Source organism: Electrophorus electricus, chromosome 5 (assembly GCF_041902795.1).
Source record: "Electrophorus electricus isolate QZ-2024a chromosome 5, ASM4190279v1, whole genome shotgun sequence".
Classification (NCBI taxonomy): domain Eukaryota; kingdom Metazoa; phylum Chordata; class Actinopteri; order Gymnotiformes; family Gymnotidae; genus Electrophorus; species Electrophorus electricus.
This window is the reverse complement of record NC_137501.1, coordinates 29,137,166-29,164,665: the sequence shown is the minus strand read 5'-3', so window position 1 is coordinate 29,164,665 and position 27,500 is coordinate 29,137,166. Positions and strand designations below refer to the sequence as shown.

Sequence of the window (27,500 nt, the reverse complement as noted above, 5' to 3'; positions counted from 1 at the left end):
TAGATGTTTGTAGGTATTTGTCTGTAGCTGTTTACCTTGTGGCCTCTTCATGTTTCCCATTTGCCTGTGGGATTCTAAGGTATTTGTAGCTGTCCTCAACATCTGATACCTTCGGGTAGTACGATCCCCTCTGTTCTCAGGTACCTTTCAGCATTCATGATAGCTCGCTGACTTCTCTTTGTGTGACCTTTATCTTAGCCTCCAACCTCTATATCCATGAATTATACATCTCCTTGATGCTTTCAGTGATGATCACAGTAGGGATTGTCTTTAGTGCTCCATTCACATCTTCAGCATCCTTTCAGATGTCACTTGGTCATTGGTAGTCTGTCCATTTTAGCCATGATTTTCAATCTCAGGTCAGCAGCTCTAGTATTGATCTTGGTGCAAGATCTCATTGGGTCTTGTTCAGGGTGTGGGGAGGATAATATTATACATATATATATATATATATATATTTATTTTATTTTTTTTTCTGTGTGTGTGTGTATATATATATATATACACACACACACACACACACACACACACACACACACACACACACAGTACACACACACACAGACACACACACACAGACACACACACACAGACACACACACACACACCGGGCTTAAACAAGAATGCATTGTTGGCTGTATTACATTTAGAAGACATTTAGAAAATATTTTTAGAATTTATTCATAGTGTCATTTAGGAAGTACGTAAGTTTTTCCAAAAGTAATTTTTTTCACACATCTCTACACATCACATAAGAACATTTTTTTGACATCCAGCATATAGGATTAGCCTTTCTTGTTAAATAAAATATTAGGTATATTTTCCATGTTGCCCACGTCCTAAGCACATTTAAAAAAATGTTTCTATGCTGTTCACTGGTTTCCCAGAATATTATTTCAGACCCTAGTGACTGAGTTGAGGCCCATGTGAACAGTTTGCACAAGGAAGACAGGATGCTCAGACTCACGTGTGTGCACTGTTGCTGAGGAGAGGCAGGTAGTCGCTCATGGAGATGTAGATAAACTTCCGCGCCTCCTGTATGAGGTGGAAAATGGCCTCGATGTCTCTGGTCCGATCTTTGGGGCAGAAGAGGTCGGGCGAAGTCTGATGCCGAAAACAATCAAACAATTAAACTGGCCATTTGTGTGTGTGTGTGTGTGTGTATAAACCTACTTAGTGAAAATGATTACATATAACTGTTTTTTTTTTTTCAGATTACATAATCTTTGCTAACAGGAAACCAGGTCTCCCCTGACTTCTAGTCATCTGTACCAAATGTGCCTTGGCACAGAGTTGTTTGCAGATTAATAAAAACATACAAGTGGCTGAAAAGCCACCAAAATTGAGGCACAAAAAATGTATTTATATTTTTTTTCCTGTGAACTTTGGGAGAGGATTTCAGGATCTTTTTAGAAGAGCACTCCATCATAAGGGCAATGGCTCTGGACACAGGAAGAACTTTGATTGATTACAACTCTCGAGCTCTCGGTGAAAGCATGACCTGCGGCACTTTCCCGTAGTTCTGAGAAAGTCATCGATCACAGATGAATAAGATCTGTAACCAAGGCCAGCAGCTTTCTTGTTATGGGCAATCCTGCCTTTGGAGCAAGTTGGCATGTTGTGGATTACCTCAAATGTTCCTTTCTTTAAGGGAGCAAAATAAGCAAAACATTATTGTTATTATCTTTATTGAGTCACTTTTCAGGTGAAAGTTATGATTTAAACATTTCCTATTTTGAATATAAATTGGCTTCGCTTGTTAAAGCTTCAAAGTACTTCCAATAGAGAGAGAGAGACAGAGAGAGAGAGAGAGAGACAGAGAGAGAGAGAGAGAGAGAGAGAGAGAGAGACAGAGAGAGAGAGAGAGAGAGAGAGAGAGACAGAGAGAGAGAGACAGAGCGTACAGAGTGTGCTGATATCCAGTAGCATCCATTCATCATCTCAGATTTGTAAAAAGTGACATTTCCACTCACAGAGACATAGGCCTTGGCACTGGTGCCATTCAGGAGAAGCTCCAGTGGCTCTTCCTTGTTGAAGATCGCATACAGCCGCTTTGACCAGATGGACGGCACAAAGTCCCTGTACTGGAGCTGCCAGTAGAGACTGAAAATCCTGTGGAGGTCCAGCACGAGGCAGCTGCACTCATAAATAATGACTCCCAGCTCCTTCAGCTGTCGGACAGCAAGGGGTTAAAGTAAACAAACGTCAACTATGCTTTATGGGCACTTGAGAAGCAGGACCACGTTCACTAATGTGACACATTCCCAGGGTGCACAGAGGTATAAAAGCAATGGACAGTAAAGTGAGACAGGAATGAGGGGGAGGCTTCATTTGTTACGATGGAGAATAATGGGGCAAATGGCCATCAGCAATACGAGAGGAGGAAGTGCAGGAATCAGCACAGACATTGTAATAGTGAGACACACTGCAGGTTTCAGGTCATTTTAAGAATGTAGAGGTTTCTATAGTTAATCCTTGAAGTGAATAAAGCATTAAAAAATCATACAGAAAGCGCATTCACATGGACACGCACGCACGCGCAGCGCACACGGACACATGCATACACACCTGCACGTCCTCGTGCATGCACGCTCGTACAGAAACTGAATCTGAAATGGTCCACTGACTGGCTAAGAAAACATGCCCCATGTGAATTTGCAACCGGCATCACATATCTGGAGCTGCTCGACCCGGTGCTCACACGGACTCACACGGACCTGCGGGGCAGATAGACTCCGCCCACACTATGACTTCACTGGTGCTTAAGTGATCAGAAGGTGAAAGGACCAGCGTTCTCGCCACAGGTTCCATCCAGCCTCTTCTGGCATGAGGCCCAGACTGAGGGCACTCACGGCTTTTCCAATGACAAAGCCCTCTGAAAGAGTTCTCCATGTCTCTCTCAAGGACAGGCAAGAACAGTACTCCAGCAGCCTGCACACATCTACTCCTGCTACGTTTGCATGCGCCATCGGCATGACTGAAACGCACATTCAGTGCTAGTCTAGAAATTAACTGCTGTGAAGTAGTAACCTCGTGAGTTGGGAAATACTCCTACATACATGAAACCTGACAGAGAGCATATCAAAACATGCATCAAAACCACAATTAGGTGAACATAAAGGTGTTTTGCATTACCGTAGACAGAGATCTCCAGTCCATTCCAGCACTGCCGATGTACATGTGTTTCCTGTCTACCACCCAGAAGGAGGAATGAAGCCGGCCTCTGGTGAGGGCAGTCATGTTCAAATAATGCACTTCTGCACCTGCACAGGGGTGGCAAAAGCTCATGAGATACTCCACACAGCAGAGGAGACATGGACAATTATTGCTAAGTATTGAGCTAGAAAGGCTTAGGTTCCATCAGTCGTGGAACCAAGAAATAAACGCATAATTCTAAAAATCTTAGCGATTGTTCTATCGCTAGACAGCACACCTCATACAAATGATATTTGAGCCCCGAGTTCTAGAAGAGGAGCTTCTAGCTTCTTTTCTTTTCCTTTTTCCCTTCACTACGGCTGAACGCGACCATACTGTAGCTCTGTTTTGCCCTCATCCTCAGTAAGGCGCTGCACTAACCACAGTGAGAGAGAAGAGCGAGTTCTTCAGACGGTGTAATCCCGCTGGCGACCTTCAGGTGAACATTCTCCGTCTTAAGGCCCATCAGCCTCTGGAGTAACAGCTGGCCCTGTGGACGAGAGGCGCTGTGAAGGAGCACAAACCAAAGGCATGCCCAATTCTGGTTTCACGGGCTGGATGGCATAAGACCACCCTTTATAGATACGGCAATTATTAGTTCTTTGTCTGTTGGAGAGACAGGGGGAAAGAGGGATTCTGGGAGAGAGCCTCCTTATGCAAAATAGGCTCTGGGAAAATTGTATGGAAGTTTTTGATGTTAGAGCTAAGACTTCATTCCCTGTTTCTGAAAGATCTAAGCAAAGTGATGGAAATGACATCAGTGAATGGTCCTGAGGAGAAAACCATGAACCCTTGTACAGAAATGAAGTCTCTTTTATGGAGAGAGTCTCTTTTACGGCTTACGTCCCACAGTACATGAGCTACAGCCACACGAGAGCAATGAGCAGGGAGGATCTAGAGCACAGATCTTTGTTAAATTCTTAGAAATCGAATAAATATTTGAATAAAATAGAAAACCAATCCCCATGAACTGCAATTTTTCAGACTGACAGATTGACAGTCTCTTTTTCCATCCAGTCTGGGATATTCATAGTCTTCCAGGTTTCCAAGGACAAACTTAACTGGGCCACAACAAATTAAGCATTCACTTTCTTCATATCTGTTTGATTTGCAAAGTGGACAGCAAAAGAGAAAAAAAAAAGCCTCTGGACAGAGTTTCCCAAAGAGCTTCTTAAATAGTCACAATTTACCACCAGTGTACATGCATCAATCCATTAAACTGGAAACGAGCACTTACGCTCAGCCAGCTTTTTTTGTTTGTTTGTTTGTTTGCTTAAGAATCTTCTTTAGGGAAGAAGATCGAAATGTATTCAGAGTTTAGAAAATGACGACTCGAGAAAAGCATTCGTGAGTCAATTAAGCTTTCAACTCTGCTTAGAAAGTACCATCTGTCTGAGCTTGGGGCTTATAATGGAGCTCGGGATGGTTGTTTTTGTATAGTATGCACACTAAGCGCTGCATGTGGGGATTGGTTCAGCTGGGTTTATGAGCATGTTATTGCTTTTCAGACCACATTTCTGGTGTGTTATTAGAGCCCACCACAACAAATTCTTAACAATTCCTATGGGCTGTGCAGCAAAACATGATTGCTACTCTGCAGGTGGTCTCTAATGAGCCATTGATTGTACACAGTCCAAAATTTGGATCAGCTGGCTGTTGATCTGATCTCACCCGGTTTCCCGTTGGGAGAAAAAAAATGAGATTTCCCAGCTAGAGATGTGCAGGAAACAAATGCGCCCAGCTCAGGCGATTAGATCTGTGCAAGCACCAGCAGCCCAGAGTGCAAATCTCCATCCTGCCAAAGCGCCGGAGAGGAAGCTGTCGGAGGCAGCGCATCTCCGTTGGCTCTAATGAAGCGTGTGCTCCAGCAGAGCGGGAGCGCTCCCCCGTAGCATGCGCGCGGAGCAGATCTGCTCAACGTCAGGCTGCGTTTACACCGAAGTTCCGCAGCTGAGCTCTTTGCTTGGAAGGAAATGTGACGTCTTTAATGGCACAGGACATTAGCAGGGTTTAGGGGTGAAAACAGAAGAAAGAAGAAAAACAGAACAAAGAAGAAGATTTAGATTGAGGAAAACAACAACAGCAAGCAAAGCCACGTGATTGTCCTCTATCCGCCTGCGCGGCTGGTTTCATAAAGGACTTAATTTACTGAAATAGACAGTATATTTCAGGATTTCAGAAGTCAGGTCACAGAGGCCACACCAGGCAGAAAAGGCCAGTCCTTTAGCTCATGAACTGGATGGCATGGTTACCTGCTTGGCATGAGGAAAGTGAGACTCCTGCTCTGTAGCATTCAGAGCCCACCACGGTGACACGATCTCAACCGATTTCTGGGCGAGGTCTAGGAGGTTGTGCAGACCCGTGGCAAGCGGCATCGTACCCTCGGGAGAAATGGAGATGTCTTCTGGAATATTCTCCACAAGCACTACCCTGTATTTGTGAAGGAAATAGTAATAGTGTCAAATTGTAGTAAACTTTCTAATACACCCCTACCATATGTTTCAGGAAGCGGCGCACTTTCATGGACAACTTGAGAAAAGTGGTTTTGAACACACTGCCGTTCAGACATGATATGTTGAGAAGTTCAGCAAGACAGCGATTAATCTTAATGCTGGACCAAATGGTAGTGTCGCTAACTGATGCATTTTTACATCTTATTTTTCATTTTCCTGCTACACTTCTGAACTGCTCCCTGTGCCCTAACTAACCACTACAACATTCACCAGTGAAGTATCCAAAAATAAGACCAGATTATGCCAGAAAATTATCCCACACTGGTCAACGGATAATGCACAGAGAGTACCATGCAAAAGTGATAAACCCCCTTTAAAGTTACCGGATTTGCAAATGTCACTTACAAATGACAACCGGCATTGTTATTGCAAAACATTACGCTTTTAAATTTTCAAAGTGAAAATCCATCATTGGTAAGGAGATGTTTAAATGAAAATAAAAACTCAAAAATTCTGTTTGCACAGGAAATCAAGTCCTTCAGACTAGTACTTCGTAGAACAACCTTTGTCTGCAGTAAGCACTTTAAATCCGTTGGGGTATGCTGCTAACAGCTTTGTTAGCTTTAGGAATGATTTTCACCCTTTATTTCTGTCAGATTTAAACCAGGTTGTTAGGGCTGAATGGTTGATGCTTGTGGGCTGAAATATTCAAACAGTGCCAAAGATTCTTGATTAGGCTGAGGTCTGGACCAGGTCATTGGACTGAAATCCGGACTAGGCCACTGGACTGAGATCCGGTCTAGGCCATTGGACTGAGCTACGGACTAGGCCACTGGACTGAGATCTGGACTAGGCATTCACCTTTTTTGTTATTCCACCACTCCCATGTTGCTTTAGCTTTGTGTTTGGGATCACTGTTGTAAGCACTGCATGGCGCACTGCATGGTGGTGAAGCTTCAACAGAGTGAAGCAGGTTGTCTTGCAAAATCTCCCTGTATTTTGCAGCCTGTATCTGTCTTTTGGTTTTAACAAGGTACCCAGGGCCTAATGAGGAAAAGCTTTCCCCCCCAGCATGACTGTGCCGCCCCCACACTTCACTGTTGGCATGGAGTTTCCTGCTAAGTGGGCAGTGTTAGCATTGCACCTCACACGGCATGTTGAACTGTCTCTCCTCGGACAACAAAACCTTACGTACTTTTCATCCATATTTTGATGCTTTTGGCTAAAACCCCAAAATGCTTGGCCTCTCTGCGGCTTCCCTCACTAGTTCCGTTCTGCCTCTGGCTCTTAGCGTTAAGGGACGGCTTTGTCTGGGCCGTGTCTTAAGGGGGGTGTGATTCGGCTTCCATTTCCTCACAATCCATCCTACAGTGCTCGCTGGGATATGCAAACACTTGGATATTTTGTAGCCTTTTCTTATGTTGTGCACGTCAATGGCTTTAGATTCTCATGTCCTCGAAATGCTCTCAGGTTTTCCTTTACTGTGGTTTCCTTCAAGTCCATCCAATTTCATGGGTACTTGAACTAAGAAGTTTTTTTATCCAGAAAAGGTGAATATTTTAATGATTCACAGGTAGAGGCCAGTTTTAAGACAGTTGTGTCCTTGTTATTCTAGTAACTGTGGAATCTGTGTAAACCTGAAGCTTCCATGGCACAGGAACTGAATACTAACATGGATACAGGAGAGATTTTTTGCATGAAACCAATGTCGTTTTAAAAATGTATTCTTTTTGAAGGTCAGTTTTATACAATAAAAGTGCCATTTGTAATCCAGGAAAACCTGATGGGTTTTAAGTGGATTAGATGCTTATCCAAGGCACTGTAAGCCTCATATGTGAGCAGAGGATGTTCAATAACAATAACAACAATAACAAAAAGCAAATCTCATCTGCTTCTAATAAATCTGGGGCACCAGGAATTCGCCCCCCCCCCCCCCGCTTACATCAGCAAAATAATGACAAACAACATCATCTTGAATGTGAGAAAAAGTAAAAAAGTAAATTAATACAATGTTTATCAAATGAAAACATGAAAACGCCATGGACATAGTCCATATTATTTCCCTTTATCGATTACCTGTGAGGTAACTGAAATTAACAGAATATATATGTACCAATACAGCAAACATTGTTTGTATTGGACAGTAGTTGCAGGGGAGATTCACTTGGAGCTTGGGGATGGTGAAGGGTGGAGGTGTTTCTTCTGTGTTCTATTACACACATCCCTTTTGACTCGATCCTATAGCCCTCATATAATTACATGAAATAAGACCTTAAGTATTTATGGTGTATAGATATGATATGGGTATGGGCTATTTGACACACAACAAATTCTTTTAGGGGCTGGATGTTTTTCACATATGGTAAGGATAGATGCTAGCTAATCGGTGCAGACAGTAAAAGACACATACACACATACACACACTCAGAGAATGAGAGTGAGAGAGGTGAGAGAGGTGAGAGAGAGTGAATGAGAGAGAGAGAGTGAGTGAGAGAGCGAGTGTGAGAGAGAGAGATAGTGAGAGAGAGAGAGGGTGAGAGAGAGAGGGTGAGAGAGAGAGTAAGAGAGAGAGAGTGAGTGAGAGAGTGAGTGAGAGAGTGAGTGAGAGTGAGAGAGAGGGTGAGAGAGAGAGTAAGAGAGAGTGAGAGAGAAGGAGAGTGAGATAGTGAGAGAGAGGGTGAGAGAGAATGAGTGAGAGAGAGTGAGTGAGAGAGAGTGAGTGAGAGAGAGTGAGTGAGTAAGATAGTGAGAGAGAGAGGGTGAGAGAGAGGGTGAGAGAGAATGAGTGAGAGAGAGAGAGAGAGTGAGTGAGAGAGAGTGAGTGAGATAGTGAGAGAGAGGGTGAGAGAATGAGTGAGAGAGAGTGAGTGAGAGAGAGAGAGTGAGAGAGAGAGAGTGAGTGAGAGAGAGTGAGTGAGAGAGAGTGAGTGAGATAGTGAGAGAGAGAGGGTGAGAGAATGAGTGAGAGAGGGGAGCAAAACAAGCACTAACATGGTTCACTGAATTATGATGCAATGAACAGAATGTCAAATGGAGTGCAAACCTAATTTGTCAAATGGATTTTTTCCTCATCAACCAATTAGTGCCTCAGAATTCCCTGAATACAATTACATGTGTGTGAAGAAAGCAGTCTTTTTAGCTACCTGACTGATGGACAAGACCAGCATATCGTTTCAAATAACCTTAATAGTGTTCAATATTCAGTTACATGCTCCACATTAAAAAGCCCTGAATCAATATTTCCCCCACTAAGGATATCCAAACCCAAGCAACACAGAATATCTTTACTCAGATCATGTCAAAGAACTATAGTGTGTCTTAGTTAAATAGGTAAACATCAGAATCAGCATACAAGTTCTAAAAAATTCAACATAACTAGGAACGTCACAAAAACAGCATATTTTAAGTGACAGGAAGAAAAAAACCTGATGACATTATAGAATGTATTGATAATTGTGTGTAATGGGGGGGGGGGGGTGTTATAACCTTTGTTATAACCCTAAATGGAATCCATTTACATAATCCCAAACGTCAGCTTCCAGTGAATCAGTCCACTAAATCACTGAATATCGTGATAGGAGCTGAGTCCTGACCCCTTTGTCCCCAAAATGTAAGCAAACGTACATACTCTATAAAGTTTATTCAAGAACTCTCAAGAAACTTTGTTGTAGTCAGCAAAAAACGGCAGACTATCCATACTGCAGATACGAGTGTGCTGATTTTAGGTATTAGCTGAAAAAACTGAATTGTGTTTTGACACTAGAAACCATCATTTGATTTATTCATGTATCTGTGGCCACACTGGCTTTTGTCATGGTCATGAGACGTTCCTAAAGAGAAATACTTTCAGCAGTGCTCAACATGCTTTTAGTAGCATCTGGTGTAATGAGGCAATGCAATGTAAAATAACGGCATAGCAGAAACTGTTTTGATTTTCCTCCTAATGCAATTTCAGGCAAAGATCTTTAGCTTACAAAACACGATGTGGGTATAGCGAATAGTGAATGCAGAACACAGAATACCGAAAGCAGAATCCGGAATACTGAATACAGAACATGGAATACCGGACCTCTGTCTTTCCTTTTCATCTGATGTCTACATTAGTGAACTGTTACATTAAAAACAATCTCCCTGACACTTTCAATTTCTCTGACACAGCTTCTATATAAATGAAAAAAAACCAAAAACATCAACAGTCTCATGAATGTGCAGTCATCTGTTTCCCCATTTTTAATTTGAGCAGCGCGATAAAATCAGTCTCCCCACCAAATCCAAAGGGGAAGATAGCCATAATCACCCAGACAGGTGCTGCTGAACATCTGGGCCATTCTCCTGCAGGAATATTCCTGCGAAACATCCGCATGACTCCCTCCCCATGAATAAGCTCCAGCGACAGCGCATGGCCACACATTTAGTGGGGATTGGGGATGCCTGAGTAAAACGCAATAAATTTCGACTCTGGAGTTCTAAAAAACATCTTTGACACTTGTCAGGCAGAGATGGAGGTCAGTGTGCTCTGCTGTGGGAGGGGAAGATTTCAGAGTCTGGAAAATGAGCTTGGTAACAGGCTACATGAGCTGAATGCACTGGACGAGAGGGCAGGACGCCTCACTCGAGAGGTCTCGCTACCCATCAGCCCTTGACAGCCACTTCAGTCTTCAGATGGACAGGCACAACTGCATTTAGAGCCATATTCAATGTAGCACAGTTTATACTAACAGACATTTGGGATGCTAGCTATCAGATGTTTGAGTTTGAGCACGCCTGAACATCTCCTGTGGGTCACTATTTCCTGTCTCTTTCTTCGCTTCTCTGGTTTTACACCTCACCGATTTAATTTTAGTTGAAACGGCAATCAGTATTTGACATTAAAAAAACCTTTTACAGCTCAGTGCTAAACATTTCAGAAGTGTAGCCAAAGGATGGAAAGAGCACAAACTACCACAGAGACACAGGCAGTGAAAGTCATCTACGTCACTTTTCCATCATTTTTTCATGCTGGAGCCAGCGTTGGTTCTTAGTATCTGATCAGCCTTACCAGAATGGGCCGCATTTCCACTGGTTTGAGAGCTGGAAGGCTACATATCTGGAGGTGGGCATTTCCTAGTCCGGAAACAGAAGTTGTGGACAGACGACATAACAACATGGATCACGCTGTTTGCAAATTTTAGTTCTCACTTTGAAAGCACTTCTGATAATATAGAGAATTAACTCTTTCAGCGTCTCGACGTGGCACAGAGGGATTGTCACATGCAACAATTACATGCAAGACAAGTGCTTGGTTATTTTTATGTTATAATGAAGACATACAGGTATTAGGCAGCACCTTACAGTTACTGACAGATGAAATTAAACACAGCAAAACACCAGATTTATGAGGGCACTGATTAAGATGAAGAAGAACCAGGTTGTTTGTGTGTGTGTGTGTGTGTGTGCACTGGAAAAGCGTGAAACACTTTGAGACCTTGGTACCGCCACTGTCAGAAGATAAGTGCTACAAGAAAGCCAGTTAGCACAAGCCTTAAGGCCACAGATATACAGATATCAGAGAATATGACTGCACAAGATAATTAAATATTCAACAGATCTCATTCTTATGGCAAAAGAGAAGTCCATGCCAGTCCCTGCCTGTCGTGACATGGATGTAGCATTGCTAACGTGCTTACCTGCAGTTTTTGCTACAGTTCTCTTCGGTGATGCCGCCCTCGTCTTCTCCCAACACATCCACTGCGGAGAATATAAGGGCCACCAGAACACCAAAGCAGCAAACCAGAGCAAAGACCACAATGCATTTCTGCTGAGACTGTAAAAAACAGAGAGAGAACACACGCATATTCATAGTTATTTTTGTGCATTGTATGAGTGACCTACTCTATATTTATAGCACAGTTCAGAGATTTCAAGCAGGTCCTTGTGTGCGACAGACAAAAAGGTGCGGAAAGGAATTCCATAGGCTCAAATACAAACCAGTCATTTCCCCCTTGTGAATCAAGTAACCTAGGGGCGTGTCAATGTGGTATTTATTGCCATCTTGGTTTATTGCTTGGTCAGGGTTTCTCTCTTCAGATCCACTGGGGAATCGGCTGGGACCAGTAACACAGAGCCCCACTGCACCATAAAGCTGCGGCACGCCTACGGCCATTTTGATCGGCTTCTCTCTTTCCGTTCAATGAGACATCAATAATGTAACGTTAATAAAAACTACAGGAGGCTGATTCACCATGGCACCATCGTGAATAAACAAGCGCCACATGGGCCAGAGGGTGGCAGAGAAACGTCCCCCTGCGTCCCCAGACTGAGACCGCAGCGTGGTGTGCGAAGCAGGTAGATATAAGTGGAAATGTAGATTTACGTTTACGGTGTAAGCACCCGGCTCTAAAATTGAAAAACGAATGATCAGATCCTCCCCCATAAGTCCCGTGGTACGGCCCGCCGCATGCAGAGGGATCCACGTGTACTGTGTTTGTGTTGTAACCGCGTGTATAGGGTTTAATGTTAACGTCTCATGTCTATTTAAGCCCCGGGCCGTGTGTGCTCCTTTGTTGGTCATTGTCGCTACGTCTGTGTCAGTCCTGAGTATCATAGCCGTAACGTTGTTTTGTGTAATCGTCTATTAATGTATCGGTGTTCCGTGTTTAACGTTAAGTGCACAGTCATGTTTTCCGTCAGTGTTATGTGTGAGCGCCACCCTTGTTGTGTTTGTTTTATGTCATTAAATGTTACACATTGTCAAGGGAGTCTTTGCGTCCTGTCCCACGCTCTGCGGCACTCGGGCCAGCAGCAACGTTACACCCCATATATTTTAATCATGGCTATTTTGCTCAGGACATTTCATGAGGGGTAACATAATGTATTATTTGATTCCAACTCGCAGTATAATAACTCACTGTACTCATGCTCATTGAAAATGGAATTTCCATCTACCCAATTGCTAGATGAATATGTTTATTGTTAAATAAACAAGACCAGGCAAGCCTAGCGTTGCTGGACCACCAGTACGTGCACAGCATTTTGCACAACAAACATTAATCGCATTACAACAGCACGGCGTCACTCATGCAGGATTCAACAGCTATAACCTTCAGATTCTACGTCCCTGAGACCCATGATAGATTTGCAGTGCAGTGGCCTGTTTGGAAACCCACATTATGGCAGAAAATGTGCCAGTTATTATGGTTTATGCATCATTTTATGTGCTGTTTAATAAAGAACACAAGGCTTTGCCTCAGTGTTGACTGTTTAAATGAGAGAATTTTACAAATATAGTACATTTTGTTAGAGTAGAAATTCAGAAATAAATAACTGATTTGAAATCGTAAAACAACAATGGCATGGTTGCTTTACGTTTGGAATACTGGTAAGGCAACCAACAGGGTTTGGATGTGGTAAGGAACATTGCATGCGTTCTTTGTTCAGTATTTAAGATAAAAACGAAGACAAAGAAGGGTAATTGACATAAGATAGTCTGAAATGTGACTAAATACCTAGCGTTCACTCATAAGTGATTTATTATCTCCTGTTTAAGATAAATACGGCCAATATATACACACGTATCTAAGACCAGTTACTTCCTCTTAACCTTTTATATCACTTGGAGAGGTACAATAATACTTCAGACAAGGCTACACATCCACATGAAACAACACAATTTTATGAAATTTTTGCAACTATTGGTAAATAACATGAGTTATTATTACAACTTATTACAGAATACACATTCATGCATGTAAGAAACACAGTAGTTGGGATAAACAGGGCCACAATCAAAACAGCAATATTTCAAGCAAGGACATTTCTGCAATAGCTCTCAAATGATGTGTAGGTGAGCTAGTTTGCAAACAAATGTAGGTATAGGTCACCAAAGTAGGTCACCAATGGTACCAGGCATCACTCACTACTTGCTTGCTAATGTTAGCAAGACTGAAAAGTCTAGTCATTGATTCAGACAGTCAGGCAGCAAAAATGACCAATCCACTAGGTGGTGTGGCAAAAAACGCAAAATAACTAATGAGAAAGAAAACTGTATACACGAAACTTCCGCATAAACAAATCGATGCTCTTAATTATTTAAGATTGCTTTCAACATTGAACCAATGCCATTAGAGTAAGCAGGTATAACTCCATCTTTGCAGGTCATTTATTTTGAATTGAACAGAGCCCCAGAGACGGACATCTCCAGCCCAGGGAGATGCCAGCAGCATACAGGGCACCTGTCCAGAATCAATACTCCCAAAACTATAGACAAAGCCTGATTCTATCATGCTGAACAGTCTGAAGTCCAGCAGAGTCTATAGCTAAAGTTATTGAACGGGATACTCTTCTCTGAAGTGGGGCCAAGGAAGCCACTTCTGCAAGTAAATCGATGTGAGGACTGACATCCAGAGAAGGAAATTATCATTGAAGGTATTAATGTAGTGCTGTGACCATCTCTGCTGGGCAGTGAAGCCTCCCATACCAGAGTTTTCACCCTGATGGCCCACATGACCTGAAATAAAACCCCCTGCACTGAAACCGCCAGGTAGTCTGGACTGAAACCCCCACATAGCCTGGACTGAAACCCCCACATAGCCTGGACTGCTTTGCTTGTAGACTTATCACAGCTGCAGAATTCCTGAACACACTCAACAAGGTATCTGTTTGCAAAGCCAACGTTTTTGTGTGGCATGAGTATTTTAAGCTCACATCCTGTAAAACCCTGCAGTATAAGAAATTCTAGATGGGTTAAAGGCATAGGTGGCTATTCAGCACCATGGATAGGGGCCACCCATGAGCTACTCAGATTTCAGCACCCATGTTGTGGACAAACAGGCACATTGTGAAGGGATGGGAACACCCCATCAAACCCCTGAGTGGTCCTGTAATAGTTCCTTCTATATTAAGGTTGTGAACACCTTTCTGCATGTGGGTTCTCAGTCCTGACTGAGCCCTCTGACCTGTACTCTCACGTTACATTAATTCTCTACAGAAGCATGTGTCATTTACATTTTTTTTTTTTCTGTTTTTCAATCTTGTCGGTTCCTCTGTCACCTGCTGCTTTTGCACTAGGCGTTGCTGCACAGAAGTATCACTACACCACGTATGAACATACCAAGAGGTTATGGCTGCTTTGGAGGGCTGCTTCTTTGCTTTAGAATCCAGACCTTACACGTTGCAACAGGGTTCAATATTTACAATCAGGTATAATTATATATGGGGAAAATGTGGTGTGATAAATAAGGGAGGAGATGTCATTTTCATTGTGTCAAAAGTTTGGAGTGAGTTTGGAGTGATGGCTAGGTTTTATTTATCGATTGCTTTTCTACAGCGAGTGAGTTTCTATGTATTAACATATAACTGCTACAGAAGGCGAACAAAACAGATCTTGAAAGCATATAGTACGTGAAACAATATCAATGTCTTTTGACAAGCAGCTGCCATTTGTGGAAATGGAGAACCACAGTAACATTAACTCAACTTTTGGCACAGTACACTGAGCACAGCAAGTAATGAATTATATAAGTGGAGCAGCAACTAGATCACATGTATTATTCGCAAGAAAGAATGGTCATAAGACAGCATCCATCATCTCAGACATCTCCGGTGAACGGCGAGGCTTCGCTCGCTCTTCGCTCGTCTTGAAATCTCAATGCAGCTTTAAAACTAACATTGAGAAATATCTCGCAGGGCAAAAATGACTATTAGCGCTGTTGTCTCAGCTCGAACTCCAACTTGTCCCAGAGAGGCGTCATTTCCGACACGGTCGTGGCATATGATGAGGAGTCAAAGGGGTAGAAGTGGCATTTGCTCATGGTGGGGCTAGATTCCAGCGTGGACAGGGGGGAAAGCCTGGAGCCAAACGTCATCCCAACAGGCCGCGCTGCACTGGCAGTTTGAGCTGCAGCCAAACTGTGCTAAATCAATCACCGGCGTCATGCCCTCTGACCTCATTTTACGAGGCGACGGCCAGCCCTCGAGTCCACATCTGCTGTTTACAAGACAGTTCAGCAGTTCACTGCTCACTTCCGCACCTTGGCAAACACCTCGGCGTGACGCCGCCGGAGAGTCTTCTGGGGTTGTTTCCATACAGCCCAGCTTCCAGTGTGGACTTAATGGGCCCCAAAATAAAGGCAATGAGCACCGACTGCGATGGGATGGGGCGGGGGCAGTCGGTGCTCATTGCCTTTATTATCCTCTGCATGGAGCATCCGCTTTTTAGCACTCAGCCCCACCTGGACGATAAAGACACGTGTTCGTGTGCCAGTGAATAACCTAGATTAAATAATGAGGGACCTGACGCAGGAGCCCAGGGCCTCTTAAACACACTGGCAAAGAAAAGCCAGGCACTCGAAGGAGAATTAAGGGCTCTGACGAGCGCAATTACCGCAGGTCTCAGCCGTCTGGTGGGTAAGACACAGCCGAGGAAGGGACAGGAAGAGGCTGCACTAGGAAGGGAGAATGAGGATACGTGGGGGAGGGCTCTTCCCAGGGATCTTTACAATACTGCAAGGACCACAAGGAGATAAACCACTGTTCACAGCTCCGTTTATAGAGTGGCCCGTTTTCAATAATCTTTTGTATCGTTTAAGTTAAGACACCACTTTAATAATCAGGGAAATTAGAAATGTAGAAATTGGATGAGTTTTACTATGCTGAACTCAGGAGGCATTGTTAAGTACAAATAATCCTCCTTTAAGGATTTTAGTAATGATTTACAACACTGGAAGAAGAAAACAGGGAAAGGGGTAAAAAATAATTTAATACATCATATCGTCACGGTGGGCCGGCCATCCAGCAGGAGGGACACACCCACGCCTGTACACACCCACGCATAGTGCCAGTCTACTAATCATGCTCACCTGTTCCTTATTTAAGCACACAGGTTCCTCACATCAGTGCTGCTCTTCCTCACGGTCATCTCGTCTGTTCCTTTTACCACTGTGTTGCAGCTTGTTGCTTTACTTTGTATAAAACCCGTTTAATTTTCCCTGACCTGTCACACGTATCTTGCTTGGATGCTGGGTGCTATGACTCATATACAAACTGTACACCACACTTTATGGTATATGCATACGGTGTTTAATGATACCATAATGCGCACTTATGCGCATAGCAGTATCTATTTTATTCTCCCATAATATCTTTATGTGAATATCTTCCCTGTATCCACACAGCATTTGCAAACAACAGGCGAACAAGGTTTTAACCACAAAAAAGAAGACAGCGAATGCCAAATACCTCCCATCTTAGAGATAGTCCGGTAATAAAACAAAACAGTGTTAAGTTTCGTCACCATCGGTGCTCGAGACTGGGCCCTTACGCTTCTCCACGTGGCAGCTGTGTTAACACAGCACAGATTAGTTTTCCCACAGGCAGCTGTGACTAAGATTTGGGTAATCAATGTTACAGTAATGTGACAGTTCACTAAACTAATGTCTCCAGGCCTAAAACAAATCCTGAGATGCTTTTTGTGTCAGCGTTTATGTTTACTCACCATATTTTAGTTGGTTTCACAGAAATACCTCCAAGTATAATACCACACAAAATGTGTGTAAAACATGAGATAACAGAAATGCGTGTTGGATTCTTTTTTACTGTGTGATACAATTTCTGAATCTTGCTGAACCTTGAGATACTTCTTAGGATTTTGACACAGGCTTGGTCTCGTAAGCTTGCTTTAGATTTTCTGCTGTTCCACACACCCTGAATAATGAACGAGCATATAGCCTCAGGACAAGGTCAGAGCTTTATAATAGTGGGGTGTTTTAGTTTTCAGGTGATTGTCTAAAGTACTTTAAAAAGGCACACAGGTTTTGACACTGCCTTTTTAAAAACTGTAGTAAAACAAATGGCCTTCACACGGTGTTCCAAAGAGTTGGCCTTGTTTTTTTTAAGAGCAGGAGGATTCTGTTCAAATCAGACTTATTCAGCAATACCTTCCCATCTCCCATTCAGAGTGGATTCTTTGATACTGTGAGTTCAAGCTCACAGGCTCTCTGGTGCTGCCAGCATACAAGGAAATCTGGGACCATCAGCGCACCGAGGCAGTGTGAGGCAACCGGCACACCGAGGCAGTCTGGGACCATCAGCGCACCGAGGCAGTGTGAGGCAACCGGCACACCGAGGCAGTCTGGGACCATCAGCGCACCGAGGCAGTGTGAGGCAACCGGCACACCGAGGCAGTCTGGGACCATCAGCGCACCGAGGCAGTGTGAGGCAACCAGCACACCAAGGCAGTCTGGAGCAGTCAGCACACCGAGGCAGTGTGAGGCAACCGGCACACCGAGGCAGTCTAGAACCATCAGCGCACCAAGGCAGTGTGAGGCAACCGGCACACCGAGGAAGTCTGGGACCATCAGCACACCGAGGCAGTGTGAGGCAACCGGCACACCGAGGAAGTCTGGGACCATCAGCACACCGAGGCAGTGTGAGGCAACCGGCACACCGAGGAAGTCTGGGACCATCAGCACACCGAGGCAGTGTGAGGCAACCGGCACACCGAGGCAGTCGGACCATCAGCGCACCGAGGCAGTGTGAGGCAACCGGCACACCGAGGCAGTCGGACCATCAGCGCACCGAGGCAGTGTGAGGCAACCAGCACACCAAGGCAGTCTGGAGCAGTCAGCACACCGAGGCAGTTTGGGGCCGTCAGCACACCGAGGCAGTCTGGAGCAGTCAGCACACCGAGGCAGTCTGGAGCAGTCAGCACACCGAGGCAGGACATACAGCTGCTCTCCTCTTCAGTGTGCTCAGCCAAGTGAGTCTTTGCTGAACAGTTTTTTCCCTGAGCAGTTGGCTGATAGGCTATCTCTGGTGTTTGGATTCTCTCTCTCTCTCACACACACACACCCAATCAGTTCTCTCATTTGTCGTATACCACAAACACAAACACTGTATCGAGAGCCAGCATAGCCGGACTTTTGTTTATACTGCTTGCTAACTATAATTTCTAACACAGGGGTTTCTGCCTCTGATCCCATATGCTCAGTTTCTCTGCTAACACACATCACATTAGCATTTAACTAATAACTGGTTTAGAGCACAAAAATCCAGCCCTCCAGGACTGATTTGACTCCTCTGTTCTAAAACATATAAACCAAAAAGAACCTATCATATCACTCTTCACGTCCCTGAGCACTGTCTTTACATCAATAACTGCATATTTCGTAGTGATTCCTATAGCATTTGATAAAATTCAGCACTTTCAGATACCACACGGTCCCTCTGAAATTGATGCTTGTGTTTAAAACTGTAAATGGTAAACGACAGGTTAGTCTACGGAGCCTCTTAGGTGGAGACACACTTCAAACAGCGTAGGTCTGGGCGTTCGCTGATCGTCCAATGTATTTTTTTTTTTTACAGCTCCGCGTCAGACGTGATGAATGTCCCGGAACCAAAGAACACCCAGCAGCCGGTACAGCAGTGCTGCGCTTCTCTGTTAATGTAACAGGCTGGCATTTCCCCGCTGGACTGCGATGGGGTTGTCAGGCGCAGAGGGCTACACTAGCACCGGGGCGAAACCACGGGCCTTGTGTTCCAAAACACGCTTGGAGCCACATGCTGAAAGATCACACATGGAGCTTTTGTGATATAAATCCAGTCCGATTTACAAAGGGATGTAAAAATTAATTAATTAATTAATTGAAGTGGCAACAACTTTTCATACATGACTGAATTTTTCTTAATGATTTGGAAAATACAATTAAAGGTGGGTTGCCCGACTCGACTAAAAAAAAACCCAAAAAACAGCATAACGCCTTCAATGTTTATATGATACCCCTGGAAAAACAGGAGGTGTTAAACACTGTTTTTCTTTCTTGCATGAAATTGAGAAACCCTTGTTTACTAAATCTAACCCATTTTACAGGCTAATCCTGGAGCCCTGCAGAGGCTTGGTTATGTGAGTCAGTTACTCTTCCCGTGGCTCCTGAGGATTGGAGCTGGAGTGCCCTGCACAACTTGGAGACTTCCCTGGATGGTCCTTCACTTAACGGGAAAGGCACGGTCCATCAACTGCACTCAATCCCATTTCCTCCACTCCCTCAGCTCTCTCTTTGCCCCTCATCCGGCCTGCCGGAAGGTCTCCGGAGCCGTTCATCACTCCTTCATGATCTCGCGTGCCTCGTCCTTATCTCGAGAGCGGCGGCCATGGCCCTGAATCAGATTTGTATTTTACAGCACCAGTACAAACACGTTACAGATGAAATGCTGCCCGTCCTGCCCGTGAGAGCAGACTCCAGCATATAGTGTAAGAGTTTCCTGGCATGAAGGAGCCAAGGCTGACTTTAATGTATTCAGTGCCAGCAGGAGATACCGGCTGCCTGATACTGCGTCCTCAACCCTCCGCACACCGGCGTGTGGGAAACCGCCGAACATTCCGAGAAGAAACCTGAGAGGTCGTTAAGCCCTCGTTAGTCTTTACACGTGATGAAATCAGCATCATACGTGCATAATCGATTTCAGCGCTGCTATATTGTCACAGGGTCTTCATGCTCAGAACACTTTCCTAAGACCTATGCATTTTGGTAAGAAATGATAATAAAGTTATGATAGAATTCCCAGCAGGTCTTCTTGAAAATGTCAATCTGGCTGGTTTGTGCAATATTGAATAAAATTTCTCTACGGGTCACGATATCCAGCAGCTCCCTGCTGGATGTAAATCACCAGCATACAGGAGCGTTTGACTGGACATTGATGACGACCTTTACCTTGGCCTTTGCAATAGCGCGTCTTCAAAACAAAAGGTCACCTCTGCTCCGCTTCGACCGGGGAGACAGAGTGTCTAAGTCATCATCTCAGAGACCGTAAAAAAGCCATAAATGACTCCCTTTTGAAGGGAGCTCCAATTCCAATCCGATATCTGCATGAAGGTTTATCTCAGACACACGGCAGGTTTAACCAGGCTGGACGTCTGAACAGGCCCACCTGGAAGAATATTCATGTACAGTTTTGCGAGCTACTAGAACTCAGATAAAATAGACACTATAAAACTGAACATTCACTCAAGGCCATCCTGGACATGCACACACATGCACCCACATACCAAACACATACCAAACACTTATCCCCTGCCCCTTCTGCTCAGATTCTTAAGGAGTCCTCCTTTCCCCAAGCAATCAGGCACTTGGACTAACACACATGTGCGCACACACACACACACACACACACACACACACACACACACACACACACACACACACACACACACACACACACACACACGCACGCATTCATGTCCACAAGCACACCCACCCCATAAGTCTTGGAGCACATTACAGAATCCGGGCTGGTCCCTTCTGATCAATAAGTCAATTCGAGCTCCATTAAAGGACACAAGAGCCAGGGCTCCGGACGAACTCCGCTGTGTGGCGAGGGCAGCACCTCCACCTCCATCCTCCTGCTCCCACCCCGTCTCCACCTTTCTCCTGCACCGCAAACAGCAGGAACAGAAGAAACCGCCAACCAGGTCACTGCACAGGGCTCGAAAGAAAGATCCAAATTTAATCCTTTCGATTTTCTAAGTCACCCGCTCAATCACGGTCTACAGGAGGTGCAACCCTGCACTCGCACTAGTGTCAGCTGTCAACAAACACAGGAGGGAGCAGTGCTTACGTGCACACTTTTGCGAAGCCCCGCCTCTTCCTGCCTGTGCCCTTTCTGGGTGACCTGAGAAGTATCACATCGCCCTCACTGTGTCTCTCTCAAACACAAACTAGAGAGTTCATCTTTCTTGATGTATTAGACAACTAGAAACAGAAGCATGGGCTCTTTCTGATGGGGTCTGTTCACCTTGGCTACATCAATAAATGACCAGACTGATTCAAGGACTAATTAAAGCCTTTTCAGCAGATATCACAGGAAGACAAACACAGTAACACAGTAAAAAGTCCCATCCCCCCACCCCTCAAGGGAACTGTTCTGTAAGCTTCGCGACTTGGCAGAAGCGGGTAAATTACAGTTCAGCTGATTGCTTCCAATCTGCTCATTTCAAATCTGTGTCAATAATGCAGCTGTCTACCTGCTCTGTCCATAGCCACGTCAATAAAAAGGTTCCATCTGAGAAGCAGATACTGTTCACTTTAAACATCGTCTATGAGCGGTAACAGTTAAGGTTTGGATACACTATGTATTTTGCTGTTGGGACACTAGTTAGTGTTACCAACACAGGTGGCCAGAAACAATTAAAAGTACGCATATCGTCAGTCAATGTACAAAGAAATAAAGCTGAACAATCAAAATATTTGTGTCCACATGGTTAAATAGACTCCCCTAGCTGCTTCTGCTAGGTGTTACTTCATCCCTGCAACACCCCGATTCAGTATCGGAGTAAGTGGTACCCAACATCAGATCCATTTAATCTACAATATAAGCTTCTAAATAGCCATGAGCATGGCTCATTATCCTAGGGTGTCTGGAACTAAAGGGAAAGACGGACTGCATGCGGAAAATGCTGATTATTCCCACGGTGCCCAATATGTATTCAAATTGAATAATGTCTCTGTAGCAGCTCTATGACTGCAGTGGAATTGAAAACAGGAACAAGCAACCAAGACTCAATTTGAAGCCATGACAGTGAAGGCTAATGAAGTGTATATATGCTATGAAGAGTCCCAAAACATGTGCACAGGCTGGGTTACATAAACCAAGCCTAAAGCGTCCTCATATAATTAATGTGTGTAAATACAGGAGGCTGCGGTAGTTCCAGAGACTTTAACGCTCGTATTTTGTTTTTGCGGCTGGATCAGATGGGGTCTGATAAATGAGGTTGACTGGCATTCAGCAGAACCACAGCTACAGAAGCTCAGTCCTGCTGTTTATCACGCCCTGCGATTCGAGACGTGATCCCAACATGCACTGCAGCTGCTGCAGCAGGAACAGCCGACAGGATATTCTCGCAGGGCGAAACTTTCAAACTGTCAGTGCCGAAAGGCAATGCAGCACAAAAATGCTTGCATGTCACTACAGTGACACCTCAGGACTTGGCTTTGAAATGAAGGGGTTCAGTCAACAAATGTATCAGTCAAGGATACAGAAAGTTTATCCATCTTTTTAGTTAAAGCGTTATGAAGCAGGCAAGAGTCGTTGGTTACCAAGTCCACTTTATGAAGAGAAGCGTGGTAGAGCTAATCACATGATTCTGATTTGAGCAATGCAAACTCCATGAGTTCAGTGCATCTCAGCTTCTCTTGATCTAGACGCTGATCTAAATATTTACAATTAAATGTATTGAATTAATTTTCACCTACAAGTACAAAAACAGAAACACAAGAAAACATTTATAGCACTTAAAATACAGTTTTACTGAGAATAAAAACAATAAATATGAACTAAGTCTGGCACTTCTTGGTGATGAAGCTCTATGCCCATCCATTTCAGCAGCAGCCACAGAAGGTTATGTTGGTTCTAACGTGTTCAACCACTATAGAGTTCAGCAACCATGACAAAATGTATTTTAATTATTATTTTATTTAACTTTAAACAATTCATGTTCCTGCTCTACCTCAGTGAAGGCTTGTGTGATGGCATGTGATGCATTTTTTTAATAAAGGGGAAGAACAGTCCTTTTTCACAGCATCATTAACGTGTTCACGCTGGCTTTGATTTCTTTTTCTTCAAAACATCAGTTTAAAACTCCTACCAAAAAGCAGCTAGTTAAGCAAAAGTAAAATTTATTTTTAGAGAGACAGATTACAGTCACATTTGCACTGGAGAATGAATCCACCTCCACTGCTTTGCAAAAAAAAGGTTCTGAAATGATATCGAACAGGCATCATTTCAGTATTAGTACTGAGATATTTAGGCTGGTATCACAGTGAAGTCAGAATCTTGGTATCGAGACAACACTATTAGTGAGTCAGCTGATGAGTTGCTACCAAAGTTTTGTGCTTATGCAGGGAGCTTCTTCTTGCTCCTGGCTTGTTTATTTGGGGACTAGACTTCGATTTTTGTAAAAAGCGATATGTAAGTAAAATGGTATTTATTTTATCTCAGCATAGGTGGTTTATTGAACAGGGTACAGTATACGTGCACTGCACTGCGTAATTGTGCACAACAGAGGCGCCACTGGCAGACTCTGAACTTTAGTTCAATGACTGACCGGAGGAGAGATGGAGCGCCACTATCACCACCTTCCCCTCGACAGGGAATGGTGCACCAGAATGTTTGGAAAGGATAAACCAAAACTCCACGGTGTAACACGGGTTTTAGTCAGTGCTAACAAAGGAACTGATAAGCATTGTAGAACTACTTGGGGGGGATTCTGGAACTACACTACCACACACACATACACACATACACACACACACACTTAAAAGCAAAAAATAATCAAGTAAATCAAGTGTCACCACACTGAATCCACATTCTTGAGTTTCTTAGGAGCCATCGTATTTGTCGGGCTGGCGGTGCGGCATTAGGAATTCACCATGCTTCCCACACACGCATGTTCATAAGTGAATGAGAGAGAGAGAGAAAGGGAGAGAGGGATAGAGACAAGCAGAGAAGGATAGATGGAAAGAGGGGGAGAGAGAGAGAGAGAGAGTGAGAGAGAGAGAAACAATGCTCCATAGTTGGGTATTGATAGAATTCCTACAGCATCCCGTAGATGCGGAGGAGAATAACCGTCCCCTCCACACAGGGGACTCCACTGTCTGCCCATGCTGGCGAGGGAATCGAACAGTTGCCTGGTTTGTTCCCGGGTCGGTCCGCTAACGTGGGCAGGGTGAGCGGATCTACACGGCACAGCTCCTGCCTGCGAAGACGGTCCCGTCACTGCGGACCCATGAATCACTCCGGGTGATGCCACGTGCCAGCCTCCAGCGGTATCTGAGCCGTGACTCCGGCACAGACAACACCAAAGTGCTGGACATGGTGATTCTCATGCCTTTGGCTGAGTGAGACACGCAAGTGCAGAAAATGACAGGCAACTCTCACCCTGTGATTAAGGAGGCAGTCACTGAACATACTGTCTTCCAGAACATACACTGTAATACAGGCAAAGTCTTAACCAAAAAAGGCGTCCAAGTGTTATCACACTACGTGTCTCCGGACAAATAAGACAGAGATCTTTCTGGAGCTGCCAGCGGGCTTCACGCAGAAAAACTAAAAGCTAACTGAATCTGTCATCATACAAGCACACTGTCAAATTCCCTACTATACGGCATTCGATTTCGGAACTGCAAAACTAAATTACATTGTTTGTGTCATCAGGAACTGCCTTCACATTTCACTAACCAGCAATCTGTGTTTTTTTACTCTAGTACAGAACCAACGAGCAAGCAGCACTGAGCCTCTGTAACAGGGAGCCTCTGGACTGCTCGCAGCTGAAAGAGCTCTGAGACTTCCATGGCAGTGCTCCTGCTGTGTCTGGTGCTTACCTTCATGGTACAGTCCTGGGTTCAGGGGTGAATTAGTCCTCTTTTCCTCTCCCGCTTGCTGCCTTCTGTGTAATGGAAGGTCTCCAAATGAGGAGCGGAGTGCACTGTTTTGCAACAGGGAGCTACTATATCCTGACATGATCCCCCCCCCCCCCCACACACACACACTCACACTCTCTCTCTCTCTCTCTCTCTCTCCTCTGTCACTCTCTCTCTCTCTCTCTCTCTCTCTCTCTCTCTCCCCCTATCTCTCTCACTCTCCTCTCACTCTCTCTCTCTCTCTCTCTCTCCTCTGTCATTCTCTCTCTCTCTCTCTCCTCTGTCATTCTCTCTCTCTCTCTCTCCCCTCTCTCTCTCTCTCTCTCACTCTCCTCTCTCTCTCTCTACCTCAGAGACAATACAGATTGAGCAAGAGGCACACGCAGACACCACACTTCCTTATTCATAATCACACCCACCAAACCGTTTTGCCCAATCTGGAGATTTGTTGATACTTAGTCCCTCCTACAAGGAGAGACACACAAAACACAAGCTTCAGGTATTGGAACATCACAGTGCCCGTTGTGACATGTGTACAATACAAGTATCACTCAGACACACACACACACACACACACACACACACACACACACACACACAGAGAAAAGGGGGGAGTGTTCACACACACACACAAAGCTGAAGCTCCGCTGAGGATGCTACAGTGAAAGATTTTCAGGTTTAAAAAAATACCTGGCAAGCCAATTAATAACCATCAGAACACACTGATTTTATACTTGGAGGAAACACACTCTCAGTACTCTGATGAGCAAGCAAAACATGCCTCCTTGTAGAGAGATGCTTACACCGCCCAGCGAAACGCTGCCTCTCTACATATGTGCAATTAATTAAACCGAGAGGGTGTCTAAATAAGATGTCAGGTTTTCTTCTCTAAGCTCCACATACTCAGTTGTGAGTCTGCAGTGTGTGTGTGTGTGTGTGTGTGTGTGTGTGTGTGTGTGTGTGTTTGTGTTCGTGTGTTTGCACAGTCAGAAGAGACAGGCGGCATCTGTTTGCCTGGCCGGGCAGTGGAGCCACTGAATTTCAATGTAACACTTTCCCGTCGACAGCAAGTGGACTGTGTACCCGTGGCAACACACCCAGCAAGCGGGAAAGAGAGAATGAGAAAGAGAGGAGGAGAGAGAGACACCCAGAGAGACATGGAGTGAAGGAAAAGTGGAAAGAGAGAGAGAGAGAGGGAGGGGTAAAACAAACGTACGGTGAGTGTGGACTGGGAGGGTGAGAAAAGGACAGACAATGAGAGAGAGAGAGAGAGAGAGAGAGAGAGAGAGAGAGAGAGAGAGAGAGAGAGAGAGAGAGAGAGAGAGGAGTGAGAAATGAAAGCTGTAGTAGCTGAGCGAGACAGATGGAAGCAGAGCAGGAGCGCTTTAATAATGCGCTGTATAGTAAGTACAATAACACCGCTCTTCACTGGGGACAAGCAACATATTCCTTTAATCTTTTATGGAATCTTTTATGGATGTACTCTCCTGTTCTTCCTCGCTATCTTTCATGTGGTACTTTCCTCAGACTTACAGCTCCAGCCTGGGTTTGAGGATGTGTTACAGTATTATTGCACTTTTGTTTCTGGGATGAAACAGATGTTGTCATTCCTGACATCTGCTGAAACAGCTTAGGAGTCACTGCACTGCCCAGCATCATCCTACACACACACACACACACACACACACACACACACACACACACACACACACACACACACACACACACACACACACACACACACACACACACACAAGTGTACTGCCTAACCACACCCACCTGCAGGTCCACTGCTATTATGTGAGATATGGATAGGGTATGTCTCCTGTCGCCAATGTGCCAGTTTGATTATCTCACGCTCATGATAAAAAGCCTTATAACCTGCTGAGTAAACACACTTCAGTGGACACAGAAGCTTAGCCATGAAGTCAGAAGTATGTAGCATGTAGCAGATGCACACGAATGCTATCATCTTAACACGTTATACAATTATACAGGCAAAGATTAGCAAACAGCTGCATGGATGTTCATAGCACACATCAGAGTGAAAAATGACCAATGGGCACGAAGACTCTCAGAAATTAATTAATTATTAATTATTCATTATAATTAATTAATTCATTAATTATTTTTTTCAAATGGACAATTTATTAACAATTAATCAATTAATTTTGGATTAATACATTCATTGCTGTTTACATAAAAACACTTTACCTTCCCTTGCTCTCAGATTCCTCTTCGCTAATGCTACTGCATCTTCACACCAAACAGCCCCAACAGGAAACTGTGCTTACAGGCACTTTTGGACCTGCATCCTGGACCCAGGAGTTTCTCCTCGGGAATCTTTTTTAATTACTCCATAGAGGGGGGGAAAAAATGGGAGCAGTTGTACCTAAAAATCCCGCTTTTGGGAGCTTGGTAGATGGGCCTGTGTCTCCGCTTGTCTCCAAAGCCTAAAGGGGTT

General features: G+C 44.3%; 1 protein-coding gene across 7 annotated transcripts in view; it reads right to left on the bottom strand.

The window, feature by feature from the left end:
- Positions 1 to 27,500, bottom strand: part of pld5 (phospholipase D family, member 5) — a 42,466-nt gene that overhangs the window by 7,980 nt on the left and 6,986 nt on the right. For 3 of the 7 annotated variants that reach the window (XM_081714709.1, XM_081714707.1, XM_081714708.1), the window contains 6 exons: positions 11,315 to 11,451; positions 5,448 to 5,625; positions 3,577 to 3,685; positions 3,136 to 3,263; positions 1,974 to 2,171; positions 968 to 1,104 (listed from right to left, as the gene is read on the bottom strand). In XM_081714709.1, coding sequence (XP_081570835.1) covers positions 968 to 1,104; positions 1,974 to 2,171; positions 3,136 to 3,263; positions 3,577 to 3,685; positions 5,448 to 5,625; positions 11,315 to 11,451 — 887 coding nt within the window. Of the gene's footprint in view, positions 1 to 967; positions 1,105 to 1,973; positions 2,172 to 3,135; positions 3,264 to 3,576; positions 3,686 to 5,447; positions 5,626 to 10,686; positions 10,752 to 11,314; positions 11,452 to 24,997; positions 26,255 to 26,815; positions 27,230 to 27,250 lie in introns of those variants that run through there. The other 4 variants (XM_081714711.1, XM_081714712.1, XM_081714710.1 and 1 more) reach the window with 4 other exon arrangements.